Source organism: Mauremys reevesii, linkage group 11 (assembly GCF_016161935.1).
Source record: "Mauremys reevesii isolate NIE-2019 linkage group 11, ASM1616193v1, whole genome shotgun sequence".
NCBI classification, from domain to species: domain Eukaryota; kingdom Metazoa; phylum Chordata; order Testudines; family Geoemydidae; genus Mauremys; species Mauremys reevesii.
This window is the reverse complement of record NC_052633.1, coordinates 23,927,675-23,951,671: the sequence shown is the minus strand read 5'-3', so window position 1 is coordinate 23,951,671 and position 23,997 is coordinate 23,927,675. Positions and strand designations below refer to the sequence as shown.

The 23,997-nt window shown below is 44.7% G+C and overlaps 1 protein-coding gene across 2 annotated transcripts in view; it reads right to left on the bottom strand.

The window, feature by feature from the left end:
* Nucleotides 1–23,997, bottom strand: part of DNAH7 (dynein axonemal heavy chain 7) — a 223,295-nt gene that overhangs the window by 53,798 nt on the left and 145,500 nt on the right. For both annotated transcript variants that reach the window (XM_039493846.1, XM_039493847.1), the window contains 3 exons: nucleotides 22,716–23,046; nucleotides 18,395–18,741; nucleotides 10,157–10,337 (listed from right to left, as the gene is read on the bottom strand). In XM_039493846.1, coding sequence (XP_039349780.1) covers nucleotides 10,157–10,337; nucleotides 18,395–18,741; nucleotides 22,716–23,046 — 859 coding nt within the window. The remainder of the gene's footprint in view (nucleotides 1–10,156; nucleotides 10,338–18,394; nucleotides 18,742–22,715; nucleotides 23,047–23,997) is intronic.

The following is a 23,997-nucleotide window of genomic DNA, read 5'->3' as shown; positions in this document are numbered from 1 at the left end:
ATGTTTAAAAGTCTGAAGAAAGAAAATAATCTGTGCGACAGATTATCTTGCTTACTTGTACAGAGACAAAGTCCATGACATTTAAGAGCTACTGTTTCCTCCAAATAAATTATGAAGTTCATATAAAACACTGAACTCCTAATAGCTTTGTATGTGATACAGAAAATATCAATATTTGAGGAAGTTACCCAGCGCTTATGTTCCTTCTCTCATAAAACATTCTTATGAATTCACATTCTAGGTTGTTTTTTTAATCAAGTAGTCTTTTAAAGTATTTTAACAAGAGGTACGATTTAATAATTTAATTCAATTATTTTACATTCATTTCTTGACCATAGGGGGTTGGGGCTCTGCAGAATCCCCACCAGCCCCCAATTCAAGTTGTTTACAATGTCCTATCTGGATTCCAAACGCGGGTGCGCATGCATGCCATGCGCCAGAGCGGGAACTGTTCATAGTAGTGTCCATGTGTTGGCCACATGGCACATACAAGGAGGACGCTCCAGTTTCCTCTTATCCAGCAACAGAGGGTCCTGGAGCAGAGGGGAAGGAGGGCAGGATTGGAATCCAGATAAGGACTGCACATCTTGAATAACCTCCACTTACAGTAAGTAACCTTCTCTTCTTCTTCGAGTGCTGGTCCCTATGTGGATTCCAAATGCAGGAGAGTAGCGAGCAGTGGTCTGGAAGGAGGTGGGAGCGAGGGCTCTCGAAAAGATCACGCCTGTAGGACAGAATGACCAACTGCAGCACCCGTTGTTGTAGAGGAAGCAATGGCGCAATGAGTGGAGAAGGTGTGGACAGAGGACCAAATGGCAGTTCCAAGTATGTCCTGCTACGGAATGTCCACGAGGAAGGCTGATATGGCGGCATATGCCCATGTGGAGTGGGCCGTGATTCCCAGTGAGAGTGGAGTGTCTGATAGATCATAGCAGGTCTCGATGCAGCAGGAGAACCACTTGGAGAAACATTGTGAGGAGAGGGCAGAGCTGCAGCAGCACTCCGCGATGGCAACAAAGAGCCAGGGGATGCACAGAAGGCGTGGGTGCGATGGAGATAAAATGCTAGAGCCTGACAGATGTCAAGGCAGTGGAAGGCACATTCCATGAGCGAGGCATGGGATTTGGGGTAGAATAGTTTAGGGTTTGGGAGGTGTATACTTTGGTTCAGGTGGAAAGAGGAAGCCACCTTGGACAGAAACTTGGGGTGTAGGCGAAAGGAGATTTTGTACTTCTGGAAGAGGGTGAACAGGGGATCCACCATCATGGCTGCCAGTTCACTGACACGGCATGTAGAGGTGATGGCCACCAAGATGACCTTTACAGAGATATGGGTGAAGGAGCAGGTGGCCAAGGGTTTAAAAGGGGTCTTGTTGAGGGCCTAGAGGACCAAATTGAGATCCCAAGGTGAGGCAGGCCTTTGTACAGGGGGGAAAACATTGAGGAAGCCCTGGAGGAATCAAGAGGTCGTTGGGTGAGTAAAGATGGAGAAATCATCCATGGGAGAGAGGAAAGGACTGAGCGCAACTAGGTGAACATGGATAGAGGAGTGTAGCCCTGAGGATTAATTTGTTGGTCTGTATAAAGGTCTTTCTTATGAATTTAAGTATTTGATGTAATAAGCTTATAGATTTATATTAAGAATAAGTTTGGCTGAAATGCAAGAAATCTACAGGTCAAACATCCTGTATGACGCTAAGGCAACTTCAGCACATTTTGGGACCCTTACTCAGAAAAGTGATAATAAGACAAAATACCCTACGCAGATGTCTGGAGACCTTAACTGAACCATAAACAGTAAAGGGTGGAAAAAGGGGATTTTTGCCCACAAATCTAACAACTACACCACAAATGCATACATACCTGTCATTCATACGCACATACATGTTAGCCTAACATTTCCATGGAGGAAAGATGAAATTTGGGCATAGGAGGAAGGATTTCCGACTAATGCTCTATAAAAAGGTGAGACAATTCACCATTAAACAGGCGATACACCCATCTATCTGCTCCTGTCTACTCTTCATCGCCTCCACCCTCATCTATGCATCGGTAACCCACCTACGATGGCTATTAACTATTAATAGGCCGTAGTATTATTTCTTTTCAAAACTGTAAGTGAAAAGGGATTCAATCTCCCTTATATTTCATTTTAGTTAAAGCATATAGCATATATAGAGTTAAATTAGAACGCAAACAATCTTGAAGTAACTTCCTCTGCCAAAGGGGTGAAAAACACCCAAAGTGCTGCTGCACCAAGAGTGTGAGTATTCAAGTTTGCATAAATCATAAATATATTTTTTTAAAGAACTGTGATATTTTGTAACTTTGTTTTCTTGAACTGTTTTACCATTTGCTTACCATTTCATTGATTTTAATAAAAGGTCTTTATGACTATATCTGTCTCAGTGTAAGCTCCTGTCATAACCCCGAAGTTCCTTTTATAAACTCTGTGAAGCCTGATTCAGGACGAACTTTATCTTCTGATCAAACATATAGGCGAGCCAAACCCATACTAATTAATATCCAATAATTATCATTAATATTATTAATTAATTAAAAGTAATCAAATAAAATTAAATTAAGTGGATACATTACATCAACACTACTAACCCACCCCAAATCAGGCTACAGGAGTGTGCTAGGCCCAATTGGTGGAGATGGAGGAGGTAGTCCCAGAGAATAGGAATGGAGATGTCTGTTGAGATGTGGCGGTGATGTGCCAAAGCAGTGAAGCGTTGCCACTTAGCAGCATAACAGGTGCAAGTGGATTGGTGCCTGCTGTTAGTGAGGATTTCACAGACGGGCGTAGAGCAGACCTGGTCTACATGTGATCCCCAACCAAATACGAGGCCGTGAGGTGAGGAGGGCATGGGTTGGGGTATCGCAGTCATCTGTGGTCTTGTGTCAAGAGATCTGGGATGGTGGGGAGGAGGATTGGGGGGTGAATAGAAAGGTGGAGAAGATCAGTGTACCAGCATTGGCAAGGCCAGGAGAGAGCTACAAAGATTAACATTGCCTGGTCCTTGTGTAGGACCTGGGGGGGAAAGGGGAACGGGTGGGAAGATGTAGAGAAGATCCGAAGTCCAGGGAATGAGTAGGGCGTCGCCCTGAGATCCTGGGCCCACACCCTCCTGGGATCAGAACAGAAGCTTGCGGTTTATTGGTGTTGCAAAGAGATCCCAGTATGGCAGGCTCCACTGACGAAAGAGGGACCGGAGAGTGGGGTTGTGGAGCTCCCACTCGTGGTTTGCATGGAAGGATCGTCTCAGTTTGTCCTCCAGAGAATTGTTGGTGCCCAGGAGGTAAGCCCGTAAGATGATCTTGTGTCGGAGGCACCAGTTCCAATGGCGGATGGCTTCTGTACAAAGATCAGGGGACCAGGCTCCCCCGTGCTTGTTGATGTATATGACCTGTCATGTTGTCTGACAGTATTTGAATATGGTGGGAGTGGAAGGAGAGTAGAAAGGCTTGACAGGCAAGACAGACTTCCCACCATGACCAAAGGCCCTGTGCCATGCAATTGCTGAGATGGGCACCCCAGCCCATCAAAGAAGCATCTGTGGTAAGGGCGATGATGGGTGTGGGGGATGTAAATGGTATGCCTGCTAGGACTGTGGATGGGTCGCACGACCAGGTGAGGGAAGCTAACACAGAAGGAGGGAGGACAAGCAATTTGTTTAGGTGGTCCAACTGTGGATCATAGACATTGTGGAGCCAGTGTTGAAGGCAACGCATATGGAGGTGGGCATACAGCATAACAGCAGTGCAGGCCGCCATGTGGCCCAGGAGGAAGAGGCACTGACAGACGCGTGTGGGTGGACGGTGTCGGAGTGTTGCAATAAGGGAAATGAGGGCAGCAAAGCTATCCTTGGGGAGAAAGACATGGGCTGCAAGAGAGTCTAGGTGTGCCCCTATAAAAGCAAGTGTGCAGGTAGGGACGAGGATCGACTTTTCCTCATTGATGCAAATACCCCACATAGAGTCTGTATGGTGGTAAGGAGGCAGGAGCAAGAGGGTGCCATGAGAAGCCAGTCGTTCAAGTAAAGAAAAAGGGTATGGACCAGTCAGCGCATGTGGGCCACCACAACCACAAAGTCCATGGTGAAAACACAGAGCGGGGGGGGGGGGAGAAGAGGAGGTGGGGCAGTAGCGATACCAAAGGGAAAGATGCAGAATTGATAATGGGCACCACCCACTATGAAGTGAAAGAATTTGTGATGAGCACAGTGGAGGTCTATGTGAAAGTATACATCTTTCATATGGAGAGACATGGGGGACGGAGGAGATTCTGAGAGAGGTGTGACCATCTGGAAATGAAAGTTGTGAATAAACTTGTTAAGAGAGCGGAGGTCCAAGAGGGGGCGAAGACCACCCCCTTTGTTCAGAATGAAGAAATAGGGAGAATAAAAGCCACGACCATGGTAGCGTCATGGAACAGGTTCTATGGCACCCTTCTGGTGGAGCACGGTGGCTTCATTGTGGAGAAGATGGTCTTGAGAAAGGTTTGGAGGGTGGCCACTGGGTAGGTGGCGGGGAGGGAAGGAAAGGAATTTGATGAGGTAGCGCTGATGGATGATGTCCAATACCCAACGATCGGAGGTGATTCTGCCCTAATTGTGGGCAAAAAGGGCAAGAGGAGCCCTGAAGACAACTTGTGGTACGGCTGGAGGGGCCAAGGAGGATTCATGGATCTCAAGGGAAAAGTCAAAAGGGTTGTTTCGACGGTTTGTGAGAGGTGAAGGTGGCAGAGGCGGCAGAAGAGGAATGTCAGGGTCACTGGGAGCAAGGGAGGCGATAAGGTGAGTCAAGTGGTTGCTGGGGTTACCGTTGGTAAGTGGTCTGAGAGCGAGGGTGGAAGGATAGATGTTGGTGTTGGCAGGTGTGGTATAGCTGCCCAGAAAAGGGAGAGTAGCTCGGGAGTCTTTAAGGGAGTGAAAGGACTCATCCATTTTGTTGCTGAACAATTTGTTGTTATTGAAAGGGAAGTCCTTGAAGGTCATCTAGGCCACTTTGGGTAAGTTGCTAGACTGGAGCCAAGAGTCATGACAGAGAACTATGCTGATGGCAAGGAGTGAGATGCAGTGTCTGCTGCATCAATCATGGCCTGGAGAGCAACCTGGACTACCAGTTTGCCCTCATCTAGCAGGTGTTAGAACTCCTGCTGTCAGTCTGGTGGGAGAGAGTCTTGGAAGTCTGCCAGCTTAGAGTAGGACAGGAAGTCGTATTTGGCAAAACAACCGGGTAGCTGGCAATGCAGAACTGTAATCATGCTGAGAATAAACCTTACGGCCCATCAAGTCGTCTTTCTTGGCAGCGCAGTCATAGGGGGTAGATTTGAAATGTTCTTGATGGCCACGTTCAGGGAGTTAGGTGGTGGGTAGGTAAAAATAAAATCAGTGCCCTTAGAGGGAACGAAATACCGACGTTCTTCCCTTTTTGGTGTAGGGGCACAGGATGGTGGCTTGTGCCACACTGCCTGGCCCGGTTGTACTGTGGATGGGTAAGGCTGTACAAGAGGGTCCAGAGTCCAGTTGCATACATGGGCGCATTGCCTCCTCCATTAAAAAATTACAGAAGAGAAGTTCACAAGCTGCTCAAGTCTGCAATGAGAATGAGTGGTAGATGGAGCAGCAGGAACTTATATGGGCGTCACCCAGGCAGTACAAGCAATGGGTGTGTTCGTCGCTCACTGAGAAGGAGCAAGGGCACGAGGCACAGTTTTTTAAACTGATTTGACGGGGCATAGTCCCCCGTGCCAGAAGTGAGGAGAAGTCCCCAAGAAGGAAAATCCACGGAGAGAACTTAACTAACAATGATGAATAACAGACAACTAACTAACTAGATAAGAAAATAAATACAATGAAAGGTTTGAACATAATACTCTTAGGTGGCTAAGAGCATGGAAGAACAGAGGGTTCCAGTTCTGGTCATGCACCGGTAAGAGGGAACTGGAGCGACATCAACTCGTGCTGATGCATGATGTATGCGTGGATCAACGGACACCACTATGAACAGTTCTGGCTATAGCACATGCGCACTCATGTTTGGAATCCACTTAGGGACTGGCACTCAAAGAAGAATGGAAGAATTACGTATTGTGTCTTGCTTACAATACTCCTACTAATACATCCCAGAATGATGTTTTCTTTTTTTGCAACAGTGTTACACTATTGATGCATATTTAGCTTGTGATCCACCCCCCCCCCCTCCCCCCCTGCCCCCTCTGCAGTACTTCTTCCAAGGTATTCATTCCCTTCATTGTGTTGTGTGCCATTTGTCCTTCCTTGGATCATCATTCAGACTAAGGATGGTTCAGGGTCTGCTGCTGCTATCTGGATGATGAGATCAGATTGGAGGTAAGGTGATCAGTAATGTCTTTTCCCCAGTGAAGCCCAAAAAAAAACTGCTGGAACATTTGACACAGCACTTTGACCATATCCATGTCTGTTGTGTCCATTGACATAATACATCATAGTAGTGTGAGTAGTAAAGTCCCTGAGTCCGATACATGAGAAGGCCTGTCGGGAAAGCATTGTCAGGCATTGTACTTGGCACAAACTTCCAGAGAAGAGATATGTTCTGAAGCTTTCTTTTGAACTTTCAGCAACTCAGGTGGCAACCCCAAACTACTAGCCAACCCCAACCTATCAGTGTAGTGAGCTGGAGACTGATCAAAGGCTGAGACCAAGCACTGAAGCCTGGAACTGAATACAGGATCAGAGGTCCAGGTCAAGGGAGGGAAGAAGTCAGACAGAAGTCAAAGATGACAGACAGAGATGACAGATGACGACAGACACACAACCAGCCACACAATTGCCAGCAGAATCAATCAAAGGCATGCACAATCTGTGTGTCAGCAGCAGCCACATGAACAGGCTCAGGCTGAGAGTGACAGGCTGAGGCTTGACACTGCATCACCAGACACAGAAACAGAAAGTCAGTCAATCAGTCAGTCAGCAGAACAGCTCATTAACTCTATCCCCAATGAACTTGATCCTTTGATTTGGGACTAGTGTTGACTTTCCATTGTTTAGGAGAAGACCTAGAATAGATGGTCTAGTAAGCATTAGATGGTCTGAACAGCATAGAGAGAAAATGACTGAACACTTCCCTGTGACTTTTTGGAAAGATACAATTTCCATACTTCCATCCTTCTCCTGATTCCTTGATCAGACACTCACACACTTCTGTACAGACACAATTGGACAGGGAAAGGGGAAGAACTGGACCTGCCAGGACAAAATGAGCATGTGAAACTGGATGCAACTCTGCCAGAAGAAACTGAATGGGTCAGAAGAAGCATGGAAATAGAAGAAGGTCAGGGCCTGAGTCCCAGCAGCAGTCCAGAGTTGCAGGTTGCTGCAATGAGAATCAGAATCAAGTCCATCTGATGACTTGAATCCAGAATCTCAGATCAAGATCAGGTCTCAGTCTCAATCGAGGAACAGGGTCAATAAAAAATAATCCCTGGAGAATCCCTGTCAGAAAGTAGAATCCTGTGGCCCCCTAAACAGCCGGAGAAGCCATGAGAGCCTGAGAGAAGTGACTGATGAGAGAAGAGAGTGAAAGAGGAGGGCTCCTGAGGAGGGAGGAGGAGGGAGATGGAGAGAAGGGGATGAGGAGATGGGGAGGGGTGCCAGACATCTGGTGGTGCTGGGACCCACCTGTCTACACCCAGGAAAGTCCCGAACAAAAGTGACAAGACAAAGATGAACAATGGATGGAAGGACAGGCACGGGACATCTGCAGCTGCTGCTGGGCTGGGGATGGGTGCTGGCTTGCTGGAAATGGGCTGCTAGCCTACAGGGCCTGCTGTGCCCCAGCCTCCTGAGCCTGTAGATCTGCTGCTGGTCCTGCTGCCTTGGCCTGGAACTGCCCAAAGGAACTGCCCAAAGAAGTGCTGGCTGAACTATAGTTGCTGCTGTGTTGGTAATGAGTGTCAAAGTAACTCAGTAAGTAAGTAAAAAAGTAAGTACTAATTAAAAAATTAAAATAAAAAAAGAGTTTAAAAAAAAAAAAAAAAAAATCAAAAATTAAAAACAAAAGTCTGCTGCACAAACATGCACACTTCTGACATCTGCTGAATTTGCCAGCAAATGGCAACCACATTCAGAAACTGCTGAGACATGATCCACTAATTCTGCAGTTAACTGTAAGAGAACACTTGATATTAGCCTTCTGCAACATAAAACTTCCTAAAAACTCTGCCCTTAAAAAAGTCCAAAAACTCCGCAGGCATCCATGTGCATTAAGAGAAAGGAAGAGTATTAATCTTCCTCAATCTGTGCATCTGCTGGAAATCTTCCATCATAAACCCTCCTTCTTGCTCCTTCCTTCTTTATCCTCTCCTTGATCTCGGATCAGTACTGGAAAGTGGAAGTGTGGTTAGGCAAACTAGGCAAATGGACCTCTTGGTGGGTGGTGTATCCTGCCTCAAAGAATAAATCTCAGGGAAGGATCTCTTCCAATTAAGAGTTGGGACCAATTTCTCTTTCTCTCCTCACTGCACCAGAGGACTCTGAAGAGAGACTCTGAAGAGGTCCTCTTGCGGGAGACAGCAGACAAGGGCCTCAGTACTGAAGAAAGCCTCATAGCCTGCTCCAGAAGGTGCTGCTTCAGCCAGAAGTCTCTTGCCACCTGAATCCTCTTCTAGAATGACTTACAGATTGAGCACTGCTCCTTAATGTGTTCCTCACCAAGACACAACAAGCACCTTCTATGTGGATCAGTACTAGGGATTCCCCATCCCCCAAACAACAGACAATGGTTGAACCGTGGTGAGGTCGTCACACAGGGCAGTCAACTACTCTAACACTAAACTAAACCTAAGATGCTTCTAACTAACTAATATCTAGAGCAGGGCTAGGCAACCTATGGCACGTGTGCCGAAGGTGGCACGCAAACTGATTTTCACTGGCACTCACACTGCCTGGGTCTTGGCTTGGGTCCGGGGGCTCTGCATTTTAATTTAATTTTAAATGAAACTTCTTAAATATTTTAAAAACCTTATTTACTTTACATACAACAATAGTTTAGTTATATATTATAGACTTATAGAAAAAGACCTTCTAAAAATTTTAAAATGTATTACTGGCGCGTGAAACCTTAAATTAGAGTAAATAAAGGAAGACTCGGCATACCACTTCTGAAAGGTTGCTGACCCCTGATCTAGAGGAAAACAAACAAACAAACACAAACAAAACCACCTCAGAAAATGGAGACTGAACACTTGAAGTAAAAACAACACACCAAGCTCTGACTCTAGCCACGGACAGTCAGAAGGAACTGAGAGGGGTCTGGGCAGTGCCATCCTTATATAGCGAGAAGAGGGGGTACAGTCACAAGGTGTGAATGCTGCCCCTATGGATATTACTAGGCAAAGTTCTTCAGTGGCTTCAGTGTGCTGGGCATACATACACCTAAATGGTCTATATGGCTACATCTACTGGAAGAACTTTTGTGCTGTTGTTTAAAAATATGCATGTAAACTTCTTTTTTAAAGTGAGGACAGATAATTTTGTAAAGTACTGAATTATTGAAAAGGGAAAGAAACCAAGCTTTAGAATTTGGTCTTACTAGACAAAAGAGTACTGCATTCTAAACATTACCAGTTTCTATATCTGATGTCTGTTTAGTGACATTAGTGGATAAGCAATGAATTCACAAAACCCACAACCACATATGACATTAACTTGCAATCCTGAATAACTATGAATAGTTAACTATACTCACCCCAGTCTAGAGGTGGTCAGTCCAGGTTAATGTAAAGTAAAATTGCCAGGGCAGTGTTGAAAAATTTATCACCTAATGATTTCCTTTCTAGATCACCTGATGTTTTCATTTCTGTATTTCATTCTGTATTCTCAAGTCAGATATGACTGGAGATATACGGGATATAATATAATGTGATATTTTGCATTTATGAGTCTCATAATTATCACATACCTATTCTCCAAGCCACACCTACACTATGGTTTAATAACCAATATGAGAGTGAACAAAAATGATGGTAGCCTAAAACTGGGAGTTTTATTTAAGCTTTGGCAGGGTTGAAGGTTAAAAGCAGAAATGTGATGGGCAAAACCCTCTTATTTTTAAACAACTTTTTCAATGCCCCAGCATTAGCAATAGTTTTATCTACGTCTATTATATACCTGATTCTCCAGATCAGCCTTCTCCTGCTTCTTTGATTCCAAAGTTTGTTGGAGTATAGCCAACTTATCCTGAACTTCCTTTAGGGCTGCTTGTTTTTTTCTCAGACCATCCATTGCAATCTTCAGTTCCCCTTCAGCCTGATTTAGCTTTATCTTTTTGGGGGCAACAACTTTTGCCACTCTAAATAAAATAAATGAGTAAATTAAATGTATCACAATTATACTGTGTATGACTATATCTCAATACCTATGCACATACACTCAGACCAGAGTTGCCATTAAAACCTCAACATGTGCCAAATTAGAGAAAACTGCAGTATACCAAATAACAGTTTGTTAGAAAATGTTAACTTTTTAAATGTCTACTACCATAGATTTCATTACATGCTTCTATTTTTGTCAATCTTGATTGGCTAAAACAGCATCAACTGACTTAGAACAATTTTTGCAATATTTCCTGGAATAACAGGCAATTTTAAAAAAAACAGCAAAAATATCATTGCATATATTCACGTTCATCATACATCCAAAATATGAGATGGCTGAGGCAATATACACCTACAAATATTAGACACTTTGAGCCAATTTTTTAAAAGCCACTATAGATTTCGTGCCTAAAAATATTTTGCATTTACAAGATTATCTTCACAGGTGTTTTACACATGCAAATAGATATTTGTGTACACAAATAAAGCAGTTAGTTTTTATCTGCTTTTCACACATAAGGATCTATCTGCAGGGACAACCTTTTTTTTCTTTTTTTAAGGACTGAAAATAATTGCACACACATTTTTGTGCATTTGTGCATTAGCTTGAAGACTACTGAAAATGTGGCCCTATAATTTTAAAAAACAATGGACAATTGCAAAATAAAATAAAAATGGACAAGTGTTGCATGTATTTTCAAGTAATGGCTAGACAGTCAGTAGGTGGTATTTTACAACTATTCCCCTCAAAATCGTACTAAGTCAGATCCTCAGTTGGTGTAAAGAAGCATACCTCCATTACATACCACAGGCCCAGGACCTGGCCCACTGGTTTTTTGTTTTTGTTTTTTTTTAGCTAACCTACAGTTTGTCTGCAGACATTCATGAAGTATACAGCTGTTCCTTGGTGTGACAGTATGTACCTCTATGTTCACTCCTTTACAAAACTATCATACATTTTGTACAAAGAATGCCTTCGGAGGTATCATTTGAAAACTCATAATTTGTTGATCATTATTGTCCTGGTAAAATATGTGTGGCAAATGTTATATATAAAGTTATAAAATTCTACTGCATGACATTACTGAGACATGTTCCAAGAAAAGCAGCCACAAACCAGTTCCTCAGAGACAAAAGGCAAACTGATGCCTCAGCCAGGTGTCAAGAAAATCAAATGGACCATCACCTGGTTAAGTGGCCATTCCTCAGCAGGAAAAACGGTGTGAGCGAGAAATTTACATCTTGGCAAAGAAACAGCTGGAGGTTCTCATCCCCGCAGACTTTCTGTCTCCTGAACCCCAGCTGAAGATGATTGTCAAAGAAGAAGATGATTCTCAAAGTATAAGAATGGGGAACAGATGCCCCAAGTTATTCCTCCCTTTCTTTCTACCCACAGCACCCACAACACCTGAGGAACAAAGAAATAGCTTTGGACTGAGGAAGGGATCCTGTGTGAAAGGAATTAAGCCAGTAAGACTACTGTAGTGTGTGGTGAGAGAGACTTTTGTTTTGAATTCACTTAGCTTGTTAAGTTAGGTATTAGTTGCATTTTACTTTTATTTTCTTGTAACCAATTCTGACTTTTACGTCTCATTACTTGTAATGACTTAAAATCTATCTTTCTGTAGTTAATAAGCTTGTTTTATTGTTTGATCTAAACCACTGTGTTTGGGGAAACGCCATTTGAGATAACAGGATTTGTGGATATCATTTTCTATTAATAAAATGACGGACTTTTATGTGAGCTTGTGTTGTCCAGGAGACGGCTGCGCAGTAAAACCCACATTTCTGGAGGAAAGTCGGAGACTGTGAATTTTCTGGTTTTCCTCTTCAGTGTAATTCAAGACTGGCTGATCATAGCAGAAATGGCAGCCAGGTGAACCTTTATTGATGACACCAAGAGACCTTGCTGCTTCAGGTGCAAGAGATAGTCCAAGATAAAGGGTACTCATGAGTGCAGAGAAGTGTGCTTCTGTAAGGACCAAATCACAAATCTCTTCCACTTGGCTAAGTAGGTGGCCCTAGTGGATGGCTTCCTACTGCCAAGAAAGACCTCCCTAAGAGGACCCGAGCAAGTGAGCTCCAATGGATTTAGCCAAGAAGCTTCCAAGCCATGAAGTCGAGAGACTCAAGGTTGCGATACTGAAGGCGGCCATGATCCTGGGTGATTAGGTCTGGAAGCAGAGGTAGGGTGACCAGAGCTTCCACTGACAATTCCAGGAGCATGGTGTACCAATGTTGATGGGGCCAGGCTGGAACTATTTATATCACAGAACGTCCATCTCTCCTCACTTTGTGCAGCACCTTGTGAATGAGTGGAATGGGTTGAAATGCACAGAAGAGATAGCCCTTCCAGGGAAAGAGGAATGCATCCACGATCGAGCTCAGGCTTTATTCAGGAAGGAGCAGAACTGCAGATGCTTTCTGTTGTGCCTCGTCACAAACAAATCTTTCTGGGGAACTCCCCACCATTGCAAGATGTTGTTCACAATGTTCGAGCGGATGGACCACTCATGGTTGTGAAAGGATCTGCTAAGATGGTCCACCAACTCATTCTGAGAACCTGGGAGGTAGGATGCCTCCAGGAGTGTTATGCAGAAGTCCCATAGTTTGAGAGCTTCCTGGCATAGGAGAGAGGACCGTGCTCCACCGTAGGTTTATATCAAACACCACTGTTGTATTGTCTATCATTGATACACATCTCCCCTTCAGGTGGACTTGGAAGGTCTGGCAGGCTAGACGAACTGCTCTCAGCTCCCTGACACTGATGTGGAGCGTGAGTTCCGCTTGGGACCAGAGGCCCTGAGTTCTGAGCCTTCCAAGATGCACTCCCCACCCGACCACCAGTGCATCCATGACCAGGATTGTGGCCTGGAGAAAGATACTCCTGTGCACATACCTTAGAATATAAGAACATTAGAACGGCCATACCGGGTCACACCAAAGGTCCATCTAGCCCAGTATCCTGTCTACCGATAGTGGCCAATGCCAGGTGCCCCAGAGGGAGTGAACCTAACAGGCAATGATCAAGTGATCTCTCTCCTGCCATCCATCTCCATCATCTGACAAACAGAGGCTAGGGACACCATTCCTTATCCATCCTGGCTAATAGCCATTTATGGACTTAACCACCATGAATTTATCCAGTTCCCTTTTAAACGCTGTTATAGGAGTTCCACAAGTTGACTGTGCACTGCGTGAAGAACTTCCTTTTATTTGTTTTAAACCTGCTGCCTATTAATTTCATTTGGTGACCCCTAGTTCTTATATTATGGGAATAAGTAAATAACTTTTCCTTATCCACTTTCTCCACATCACTCATGATTTTATATACCTCTATCATATCCCCCCTTAGTCTCCTCTTTTCCAAGCTGAAGAGTCCTAGCATCTTTAATCTCTCCTCATATGGGACCCTCTCCAAACCCCTAATCATTTTAGTTGCCCTTTTCTGAACCTTTTCTAGTGCCAGTATATTTTTTTTGAGATGAGGAGACCACATCTGTATGCAGTATTCGAGATGTGAGCATACCATGGATTTATATAAGGGCAATAATATATTCTCAGTCTTCTTCTCTATCCCCTTTTAAATGATTCCTAACATCCTGTTTGCTTTTTTGCTTTTTTGACCACCTCTGCACACTGCGTGGACATCTTCAGAGAACTATCCACGATGACTCCAAGATCTTTTTCCTGACTCGTTGTAGCTAAATTAGCCCCCATCATATTGTATGTATAGTTGGGGTTATTTTTTCCAATGTGCATTACTTCACATTTCTCCACATTGCGGGTTGAGCACCGCCAGAGAAAGCGTGACTATCTTATCCAGACTGTCCAGGCTTGGCCAATACACCAATGCCAACCAAGCCTGGAGGGGCCTGAGCCTCAGTCTGGCATGCTGTACTACATACGTACAGACACCCATGGGTCCAAGGAGCTTCAAGCAATTCCGTGCCATGGTGGTAGGGTATCGTATGAAACCCTCTATAATGCCACAGAGTATCTGGAACCGGGATTCTGGTAGAAATGCCCTGGCTTGTCTCAAATTTAGCAATGCTCTTATGAAATCTATTCTCTGTGGGGGATAGGGTTGATTTTTCCACATTCAGCAGTAGGCCGAGTCTGAAGTTTACATGTGCCTCCACCTGTGCACTGGAGTGGCCCTTGACAAGTCAGTCATCAAGGTATGGAAACTCCTGCACCTGCCACTTTCTCAGGAAAGTGGCCACGAGTGCCATGAACTTGGTGAACACTTGAGGTGCTGCTGACAGGCCGAAGGGAAGGTCTGTAAACTGATAGTGAGCATGGTTCACCATGAAACAGAAGAATCTTCTGTGGGATGGAATATCAAAATATGAAAGTACGTGTCCTTCAAGTTGAGGATGGCATACCAGTCCCTCGGATCCAGTGAGGGGATAATAAAGGACAAGGAGACCTTTACATGAACCTGTTGAGGTCTTGGAGGTCCAAAATGGGTCTGAGACTGCCCTTGGCTTTCTGGATTAGGAAGTAATAGGAATAGAATCCCCTGCCCCTTAGTTCCTGAGGAATTTCCCCTACTGTCCTGGTTCTTAGGAGCATCTGCACCTTCTGCATTAGAAATTGCTCATGAGAGGGGTCCCTGAAGGGGGATGGGAGGGAGAACTGGAGAAAATATTCCAGTTCTACTGTGCGGAACACCCAGTGGTCCCCTTCGTGATTGAGAGCAGAGAGGCAGAGGTCTACCACAACATTTTAGTGGTGTCTTGAGTTGTCTTAATGAGTGGCAGGGCAATTTGGGATGGACCTGAGGGAGCTAGGATGTCTACCATGAGGTCCAAGGACTCGGCGACTTCCTCAACCTGGAGTCCCAGGTTCTGGGACACTCTCTTGATCATTGCCTGTTAGGTTCACTCCCTCAGGGGCACCTGGCATTGGCCACTGTCGGTAGACAGATACTGGGCTAGATGGACCTTTGGTCTGACCCGGTACGGCCTTTCTTATGTTCTTATGTTCTCTTTAGGAGCTGTTGGTGGACCCAGCTATCCTCGAGCACTGGAGTAGAAGAGGTTCCTGCACTTACTTCATCCAGCGACAAGGAGAATGAGGCTCTAACAGGAACTGGCTTGTGCTTGTGCTTCTTCCTTTCCTCACTGAGAGGGTCACACAGTGCCAGCTCTTCCGTTGTGGTGACCGGTTTGGAGTCGAGCAGCTGGTCCTGCACCGAAGGAGGTGGGGGAGGCGCATAGATTTCTGAGCTTCTTGACACTGACCTCCTGGAATAGGACGTTTGGGCTTGGTGGAACACTCATGGTGTCCAAAAAGCCATTGCACTTGCACCTGTCGCTGTGCAGGCCACTGCATAGGGGAAACTGCTGTTGCTGGCCCATGTCTAACCTTGAGCACCTCCGTTCTGACCTATGTTGGCTCTGTCTGGATACTGTGACAGGGTCAAGCCAGATGGCTACAGAAGAGTGATCCTGTTGGTATCCAGGAAGTAGGCGGGCGAAGAGTGATAGAAGGCAGATATATTAGTCCCAGATTAAGCAGGTCCCTTTTCCCTGGGTAAAGTAACAGGGGCAGTTCCAGAACAAGCAGGAACTTGCTCGAACCAATTAAGAAGCTCCTAGAATCAATTAGGACAGGCTGGCTAATCAGGGCACCTGGGTTTAAAAAGGACCTCACCTCAGTCAGTGAGGTGCGTGCAAGGAGCTGGGAGCAAGAGGCACTAGGAACTGAGAGTGGGAAGGCGTATTGCTGGAAGACTGAGGAGTACAAGCATTATCAGACACCAGGAGGAAGGTCCTGTGGTGAGGGTAAAGAAGATGCTGGGAGGAGGCCATGGGAAAGTAGCTCAGGGAGTTCTAGCTGTCATGCAGCTGTTACAGGAGACACTCTAGACAGCTGCAATCCACAGGGCCCTGGGCTGGAACCCGGAGTAGACGGCGGGCCCAGGTTCCCCCCAAACCTCCCAACTCCTGATCAGACATAGGAGGAGTTGACCTGGACTGTGGGTCCCACCAGAGGGGAAGGTCTCTGGTCTGTTCCCCGACCCACTCAGTGGATCATCAGAGACTGCGAGGATTGTTCTTCTTCCTTTTCCCCATGCTGGCCAGTGATGAGATTAGCTGAGTGAATGGCATATTTGAGCCACAGAAGTGGCCAAACTGAGGGCTGCCGTGAATCTCTGAGGCGAGCAAATCTGCCAATAAGCACAGGACCCACCAGAGCAGAGGAGGAACTTTGTTACAATGTGTACAATACCGCCTCTGAGTCCAATGGAGAGGACTCACTACGTGAGGAGCATGGGGGAGTGGTGCCAAGAAACAGGGGACTGGTGTGGCACCATTGCTGGTCTGGGAGTGGTGCCGAGGTGACGGTGACCGGCATGGTACCATAACCAGTTTGCCAAGGGATGGTGCCAGTGTTCTCAGGCCCAGTCTCGCCTGGTTGGAGAAGGCGGTGCCGTGAAGGCAATAAGCTCTCTAGCCACCTCAAAGGTCTCAGACATGGAGGGCAACTCTAAAGCCTCTCCACGGCTCTCCTGAAGAGGGGAGTCCATCAGTCTCAGACTCAACTGACCCCTTGTTGGGACAGGAGTCAACAGTGCCAAGCTTAGGTGGTACAGTGCTTAGGTGGCCCGGTGTGAGTAGAACTGCACTCAAGTCCTTTCGCCTCGGTTTTGGAGTGGGTGAGCACCCCGTGTCCGACTTCTTTTTCTTCTTATGGGGCACTGGAGATTGGGAGCAGTGTCGCACGCTAGTAGGAACTGAGCCCCTCTACAGAGAGCCCTCTCGGTGCTGAGAGTCTCTACCAGAGTCCTTTCTTAGCGCTGAGGCCTCCCTTGGCGATGCCAGCATGCTCCACACTGATGCGGACGTGCTAAATATCATTTCGGACAAACTCAGCTCCAAGTGGGGGCAAATGGTGGCCTCCATCAGAAAAAAATTCAACTGTTGATCTCTCTGTTTTGGGGTCCTGGGGCGGAATACCCTGCAGATTTTACAATGGTCCTTCTGATGAGATTCTCCCAGACACTTCAGGGAAGAAGTGTGAGGGTTGCTCCTGGGCATAGGTTTATTACAAGCTGTGCAGAGTTTAAACCCCGGAGACCAAAGCATGCCCCGGGGGGTGGGTGGTAGGAAGGGGATAACCCTGAGAACTTCATATACTTAAACTATCTATCTAGACAACTAGTACTATTATAACTATTTACAGGGAATGATCAGAAGATCACTAGGGAAAGGGCTTGCCGAAGCAAGAGAGAACGAGCGTTCCAACCAACTGTCACAGTCAGTAAGAAGGAACTGAAGAGGCAGTGGGTTGGCAGGGCCCTACATACAGCACCATGAAGGCATGATTCCTTAGGCTCCTAAACCGCCCCAATGGGTACCACTAAGGAAAAACCTTCCGGCACACACCTACTTGGAATCGACATGAGCAAACACTCGAAGAAGAATATGTAATAGTACATTCAATTTTGTTACATTTAGTGGAAAGATTCCTATCCATCTCAGGCCTTTGCTACTTATTTTCAGATTGTAGGCTGAGTTTAGGCACCTAAGTGTGGATTTGATAGATTTATCCAGGCTCTGGGGATGTGTTATAGTGATACTGTAAATTGGTGGGGTGACTCAGCACAAATAAGATATGGCAGAAATCAGCAAGGTTTTTTTTCATCAGGGTAAGCAAATACAAACAAAACAATTTCCAATGTGGGGTTTAACCCAGTCCTCAGAAACTAAATGATGAGCCCTTCCTTCCCACTGGCATTCTAATACCCTTCTGCTGAAGACCTGTGCCACAAGGATGGGGAAGAGAAACCAGAATTAATTATTTGCTTACTGGAGATGGGATATTGCCCCCTTCATCCTATCCAATGTACCCACATTTGAAAATCAGATCCTATACGTCCTTTTCAATAGCTGCCTCATAATCTTTACCAGTGAATATGTCAGGCCAGTTAGAATTTCCAACAAACTTTAAATCCCTCTTAGTATTAGAATAGACTAAACTCACTTGGATTTTATTTGTACACAAATGCTTGCTTACTTACTTATCATAGGAATCCATGGCGATGACCCATTTGCACAGACCTTCCGCTGCTGTGGAAGCATTTCGAACCTTGTCTGGTACAAACTCAGGATTTGTGATATATTGTTTCCTGATGATGGCCATGTAAGCTGGAGGAATGTTGTCCTTATCATATTCATGAAGCGACTGCAGAAATCTTATATCACCTAGAAGTCTCTTTGCTGGACCCCAGAAATCCTCTATTTTTTTCCCTGAGCCTGATGGATCTGGAATTTTATCTGATTTGATGCCTTTCAGGATGCATATAGCTTCCATAACTAACTTGACACCAGAAGGAGGACTCTTCATGGACTTCACAACTGTGATATCCTTAAAATAAATGACATAAATATTACTGCTTCAGCATTAGACCCCTTTTCTAACATATCACAATCATTCTATGTATGTTACAGTACTATTTTTCCATATATGTTTGCTAGACTCATACTTGGTATTTTAAACTCAATGTGATCTCAGGATCACAGACAAAAATTAATGTACACTGTACAAATATACCATATATTCATTGTTAGTAGTATCTGCCTTTTAAATCTTTCATTTTTAAGTATAGGAAAACAACAGTGTTTTGTCTGCTTAGCCCGAGTGTTTTGTCTGCTTAGCCCCTTCTTCCAGAATATGTATTATGGCAGTACATGGGTTGAAATAAAACTGACATTTAAACAAAGATGATCAAACTTGAAATCTAATCCACAGTTAGTTTAGAGAATGTGAAATTTCTTACCTGAGAGTTTTCTTTGGATTAGCAGCTTCTTTCCTCATTCATCACTAATCCTTAATGCCTACCCACATACCTATGAAATTCAGAGGCAGTCCAATATTGTTGCTGGAAGCTCCAGGCCTAAGTTCCAACCTTTGGTTCAGGCCACCAGAAGAGTTATTCCAGAGACAGAAACATTTCAGCAACCTATTATTAGCACTAAGACAACAACTTGATATAATGTCTTAATTAACCTTAAGACAATTATATTTTTAAGTCTCCCCTTTGAGAAAAAAATTCTATTTGTATTGTGGTCACTTATCAGACTACCAGGGTAGGCTGAATGAGGAGAGAAGCTGCTAACAGAAAGAAAATTATCAGGTAAGAAATTTCTCATTCTTTTGCACAGCCTCTCTTCTCATTCATCACTAATGGAAAGTAACTAGCAGTGAATTAAAGAAAGTGTTGTTGGGAAAGGAGCTCTGGGTCTGAACAATGGGAAAAAGACTTTCCACCCCTCCCCCGCTCCATAGGCTCGCTCTGCCTCTATGCCCAGGGCTGAGGTCCTGGCTGCCAGTCTGCTTTCCCGGCTGCTGGCCCTGTGCCCAGGGCCCCGCACCCGGCCCTTCACTTCCAGGGTCCCAGATGTTAGCCCCGCAGCTGGGGCTCTGCTACTGGCCTCACACACAGGATCCAGGCTGTGGGCCCCATGCCCGGGGCTCTGCTCCTGGCCCCGTGCCCGCCCCCAGCCTTTTCCCTTTACCCCTGTCCAGGTCCCCCCACTCCCTGAGACTGGCATTGCTCCCAGCCCCAGCTGGGGGCATCACAGACAGGGGTAAGGGGGCTGGCTTTCAGCACCCCCACTATTAAAAGGGTTCCAGCGCCACTGATGGGTAGTTACCAATGTAGCTAATCACTGGTGGTGCTTAGGATATAGGAGGTTTTACTTCAAAGCCACACAAGCAGCACTTACTCTCAAGAGACTGGCAGAGAACTATAAAATGAACTCTTGGGCCTGATCCTGTTATCTCAAATCTACTTAAGCTTCGTTAGAGGAAGTTTGAGTCACAAGACTGAGGTCTCCAACTCTAGTGTGGATCACCCTGATATTGGACATTGGACTATAACCTACAGAACTGATTCTGAAAGAACTTTTTGCAACTCTGAAGCTCACCATCTCTACTATGAAACTGACCTAAGAACTTTATTCATATATGTATGTATAATGATCTTTTAACTTATGCTCGCTCTCTTTTCTTTTTTAAGACATTTTAGTTTAGTTAATAAGATGTGGCTGTAAGCGTGTATTTGGGTAATATCTGAAATATTCATTGACCTGGTGGGTAACATATCCAATCCTTTGGGATTGGTAGAATTTTTTGTATGATGAACAAAATTTTCAGTAATCCTCATCATACTTGACTGTCTGGATAGGAGCCCAAGGCTGGGTGGCTTTAAGGGAACTGTATTTCTGGCTTCTGGGTAACCAGTAAGGAATTGTAGAAGCTGTTTTGTTGCTGGCTTGGTGAATAAGTATTAGAATAGCCACCAGTTTTGGGGATCATCTGCCCCATTCTTTGCAATTTGCCCTGATTGAGCAATCTCAGCGTGGCTCCCCTGGAACTCCGGTCACAGATGCAAAGCAGAAGGGAATTAGGTAGTGGAAAACAGATAGGGATCACATATCTTGAAGAACCTCCAGTTACTCTATCGGAAGTAACTTTCTCTTCTTCTTCGAGTGCTGATCCCTGTGTGTATTCCACTGTGGGTGACTGAGAAGCAGTACTCAAGTAGGAAGAGGCTGCAAGAATGCAAGCAGCAGAGCCATTTGAAGAATGACTGTTCCAAAGGATACATCAGTGGAGGAGTCCTGTGTTAGAGCATCATGCCTCAGGTCAGTAGAAGTAACTCCACATAGCTGCTTTGCAAATGTCAAGTAGAGGTACTTCTTAAAGTTATGCCATTGACGTCGCTTGTGTTCTCACCCCAAAAGGGGAGGGAGATGCGACAACTGATAGCAGGGTAAGATACAGCCTGAGATCCATTTTAGAGATCCTCTGAGAGGACAGAGCCTGATCATGGACTCCACTATGGTGATAAACTACCTGGGAGATTTTCTGACTGGTTTTGTCCTTTGTAGATAAAAGGCTAAGGCTTGTCTCATGTCAATGGAATTAAGTCTCCTCTCCTTTTCAGATGCATGTAGTTTTGGAAAAATACACAGGTAAGAGGATTTACTGATTTAGGTGAAATTCTAAAAGAACTTTGGGGGTGAACTTAGGATGTAAACACAATGAAACTGTCTCTGTGGAATATGACGTAAGGCAGATCCCACCATCAGTACTCCAAGCTGACCCACCCTTCTGGCTGAGGTGATGGCTATGAGGAATGCAACCTTAATAGATGGGAGAGACATGGAACATCTGGTAGCTAGTGGTCTGAAGGGCGGCTTGGTGAGCTCTGAAAGAACAAGATTTAAGTACCATTGAGAGAAGGTTTTCTTACTGCCAGAAAAGTTCTAACTAGGCTATTCCAGAACCTGGTAGTCAGCGGGTGAGCAAAAATTGAGTGACCATGTGAAGGTGGGTGGTATGCACTGATTGCTGGCAGGTGAACCCATAAAGAGTTGATGGAAAGACCAGCTGTTTTGAGGGAAAGAATCAGGTGAATACCAGATGGCTATGTAACATTTCCTAGTAGAATCCTTTCAACTTCTAGTAAGAATGTTTTGCATGGTTTCAGAGCATGAATGTTCTAGAGTTAATGGCCACCCAAAACTACCCTGAGCCAGAGTGGTTGGAGGTTGAGATGCTTGATTCTGCCCTTCCCCTTTGTCAGGTGATTGGAAAAGGAATGAGGGTTGATCAGTGACCAAGAGGACATATATAGGAGACTCGGAACCAAAACTGTATGGGCCAGTTGGGGGCAAGGAGGATGATTGGGAATCTGGCAAAGCAAAGATGTCATCAGGTGGAATGTAAGACTCTGCTATATAAGTTATGTATGGGACCTCTTTCTTTCCAGCACCAGAGCAGCCGGGGAGAGCATAAGGGTGGCATAAAGCCACCTTAGCCCTCACTACCTCCCTTGGGCTGCAGATTAAAGGTGCAGCACAGAATCTCAGCCTCTGCTTCTAGTCTCTGAAAGAACAGATATCTATGTGAATATATCAAAACAATTACATGGTAAGTATGCAGTTTTGCTGAGGAAGCAAGCAGGAAGAAGCAGATTCTTTTTAACTTGTCATTTGTTGATTCAGAATATTATGATGTTTATGAATTTTAAAATGGCTAGTGAGAAATGTTTGATTTTATACATCCAGAGCATATAAGTGTTATAGTTCACTAGCTTATGTTATAGCTGTCCACACAGGGAATGAAAATAAAATAATGCCTTGATTTTGAAACTAAATGTTTTAAGAAATTTCAAATGCTACAAAATTATGCAACTTTTAATTCAGTAATAACATGAAATCTGACAATTAATAGCTATGCAGCATATTCAATTTTTCTTTGAAGGCAGACATGGTTTGTTTTTGTTAGTCTGAATACCTGGTCAACGTATAAATACGTAAAGTTAGCTTTACCTGTGCAGTAAGAGTATCAAGAGCAGACAGAGCACTTTCCAGAATCGGCAAGGCTTGTGCCAGATCAGCATCACATTCATCTTTGATTGCTTTTGCAGCCATAGCTTGCTCATTCGCCACAGCTTCATCAGCTTTCACTATTTTTTCAGTTTTAGCTACTTCCAAGGACTCCTTTTCAATAACCACCATCATCTCATCAACTTGTTTGCTAGCTTCCTTTAGCTGAGGCTGTAGGGCTTCCAGCTCATATTGCATCGAAGCCACCTGTGATGCAGCAGAATTCAGTTTCTCCAAGCCAACTTCATATCTTCTTTTCATTTTCATCACCTCACTAAAAGTAATGTCAAGCAGTGCTTAATTTTACAGACATTTTCTTAGCCCCGTTTCTCAAATTTCTAATTTCACACCATTCTTAAAATTCAAACACCATGCCATCTTGTTTTATTTGCCCATCAGATGGTGCAATATAGTACTTGTGTCTGAGTCTCATTTGCCCTCAGACTCCTTTACGCTACTTCAGTAATGTACAAGTGCCCTAAAGGTACAAAAAATGACAAGTGAGTGATCAAGGCTGGATTTACTGTATGAACAGATGAGGAGGTCGGGTGAAAAAGATAAAAAACAAGGGTGGGAAAGTAGATGGGTGCAAAGTTCTGAAGGCCCTTAGGGATGAGAAGTTGGAATGTGATGTGGTGGAGGAGGAGCCAGTTGAAGGACACAGAAGGGGGTTACATGATCAGGAATATTATTTTAATAGCTATGTTTTATATGGAACTGAGGGGACTAATCTGTGCATCAAGAAGGTCAGAGAGGAGGAGGTTGCACTAGTCAAGAGGAAATAATGAGGTTCTGGACAAGTAGGAATTGAAACTTCCTATTCTTTTCATTAAGACATGAAAGAGTCTTCTGAAGGTAATGACTTTCCGTCACTACTGACCTAGGCACACTGGTGACCTAGAGGAATATCCCTAGATTCTGCATGACTATACTAAGTCCCTGACTTCTTTTATTTTCCCTCAGAGCTTACATACAGTCTCAGAGACCTAAAACTCCACCCATCATGAAGGAAGGGAGTGTCTTTATACAGCAACTCAGTGGTATTCACCCTCCAGAACAGGTGTAACTTCTAGGGTCTGGGACTGCATCAGAAGAACTGATATTTTAAAGCATCAACAGGCATCAATTTAATAATGAATATTAGAACTGGCCTAATGGGATACAAGATATAAACTGGGTCTAACTGGCTCTTTAGTCCACTGAGTGCAGATGTATCCAAGAAATG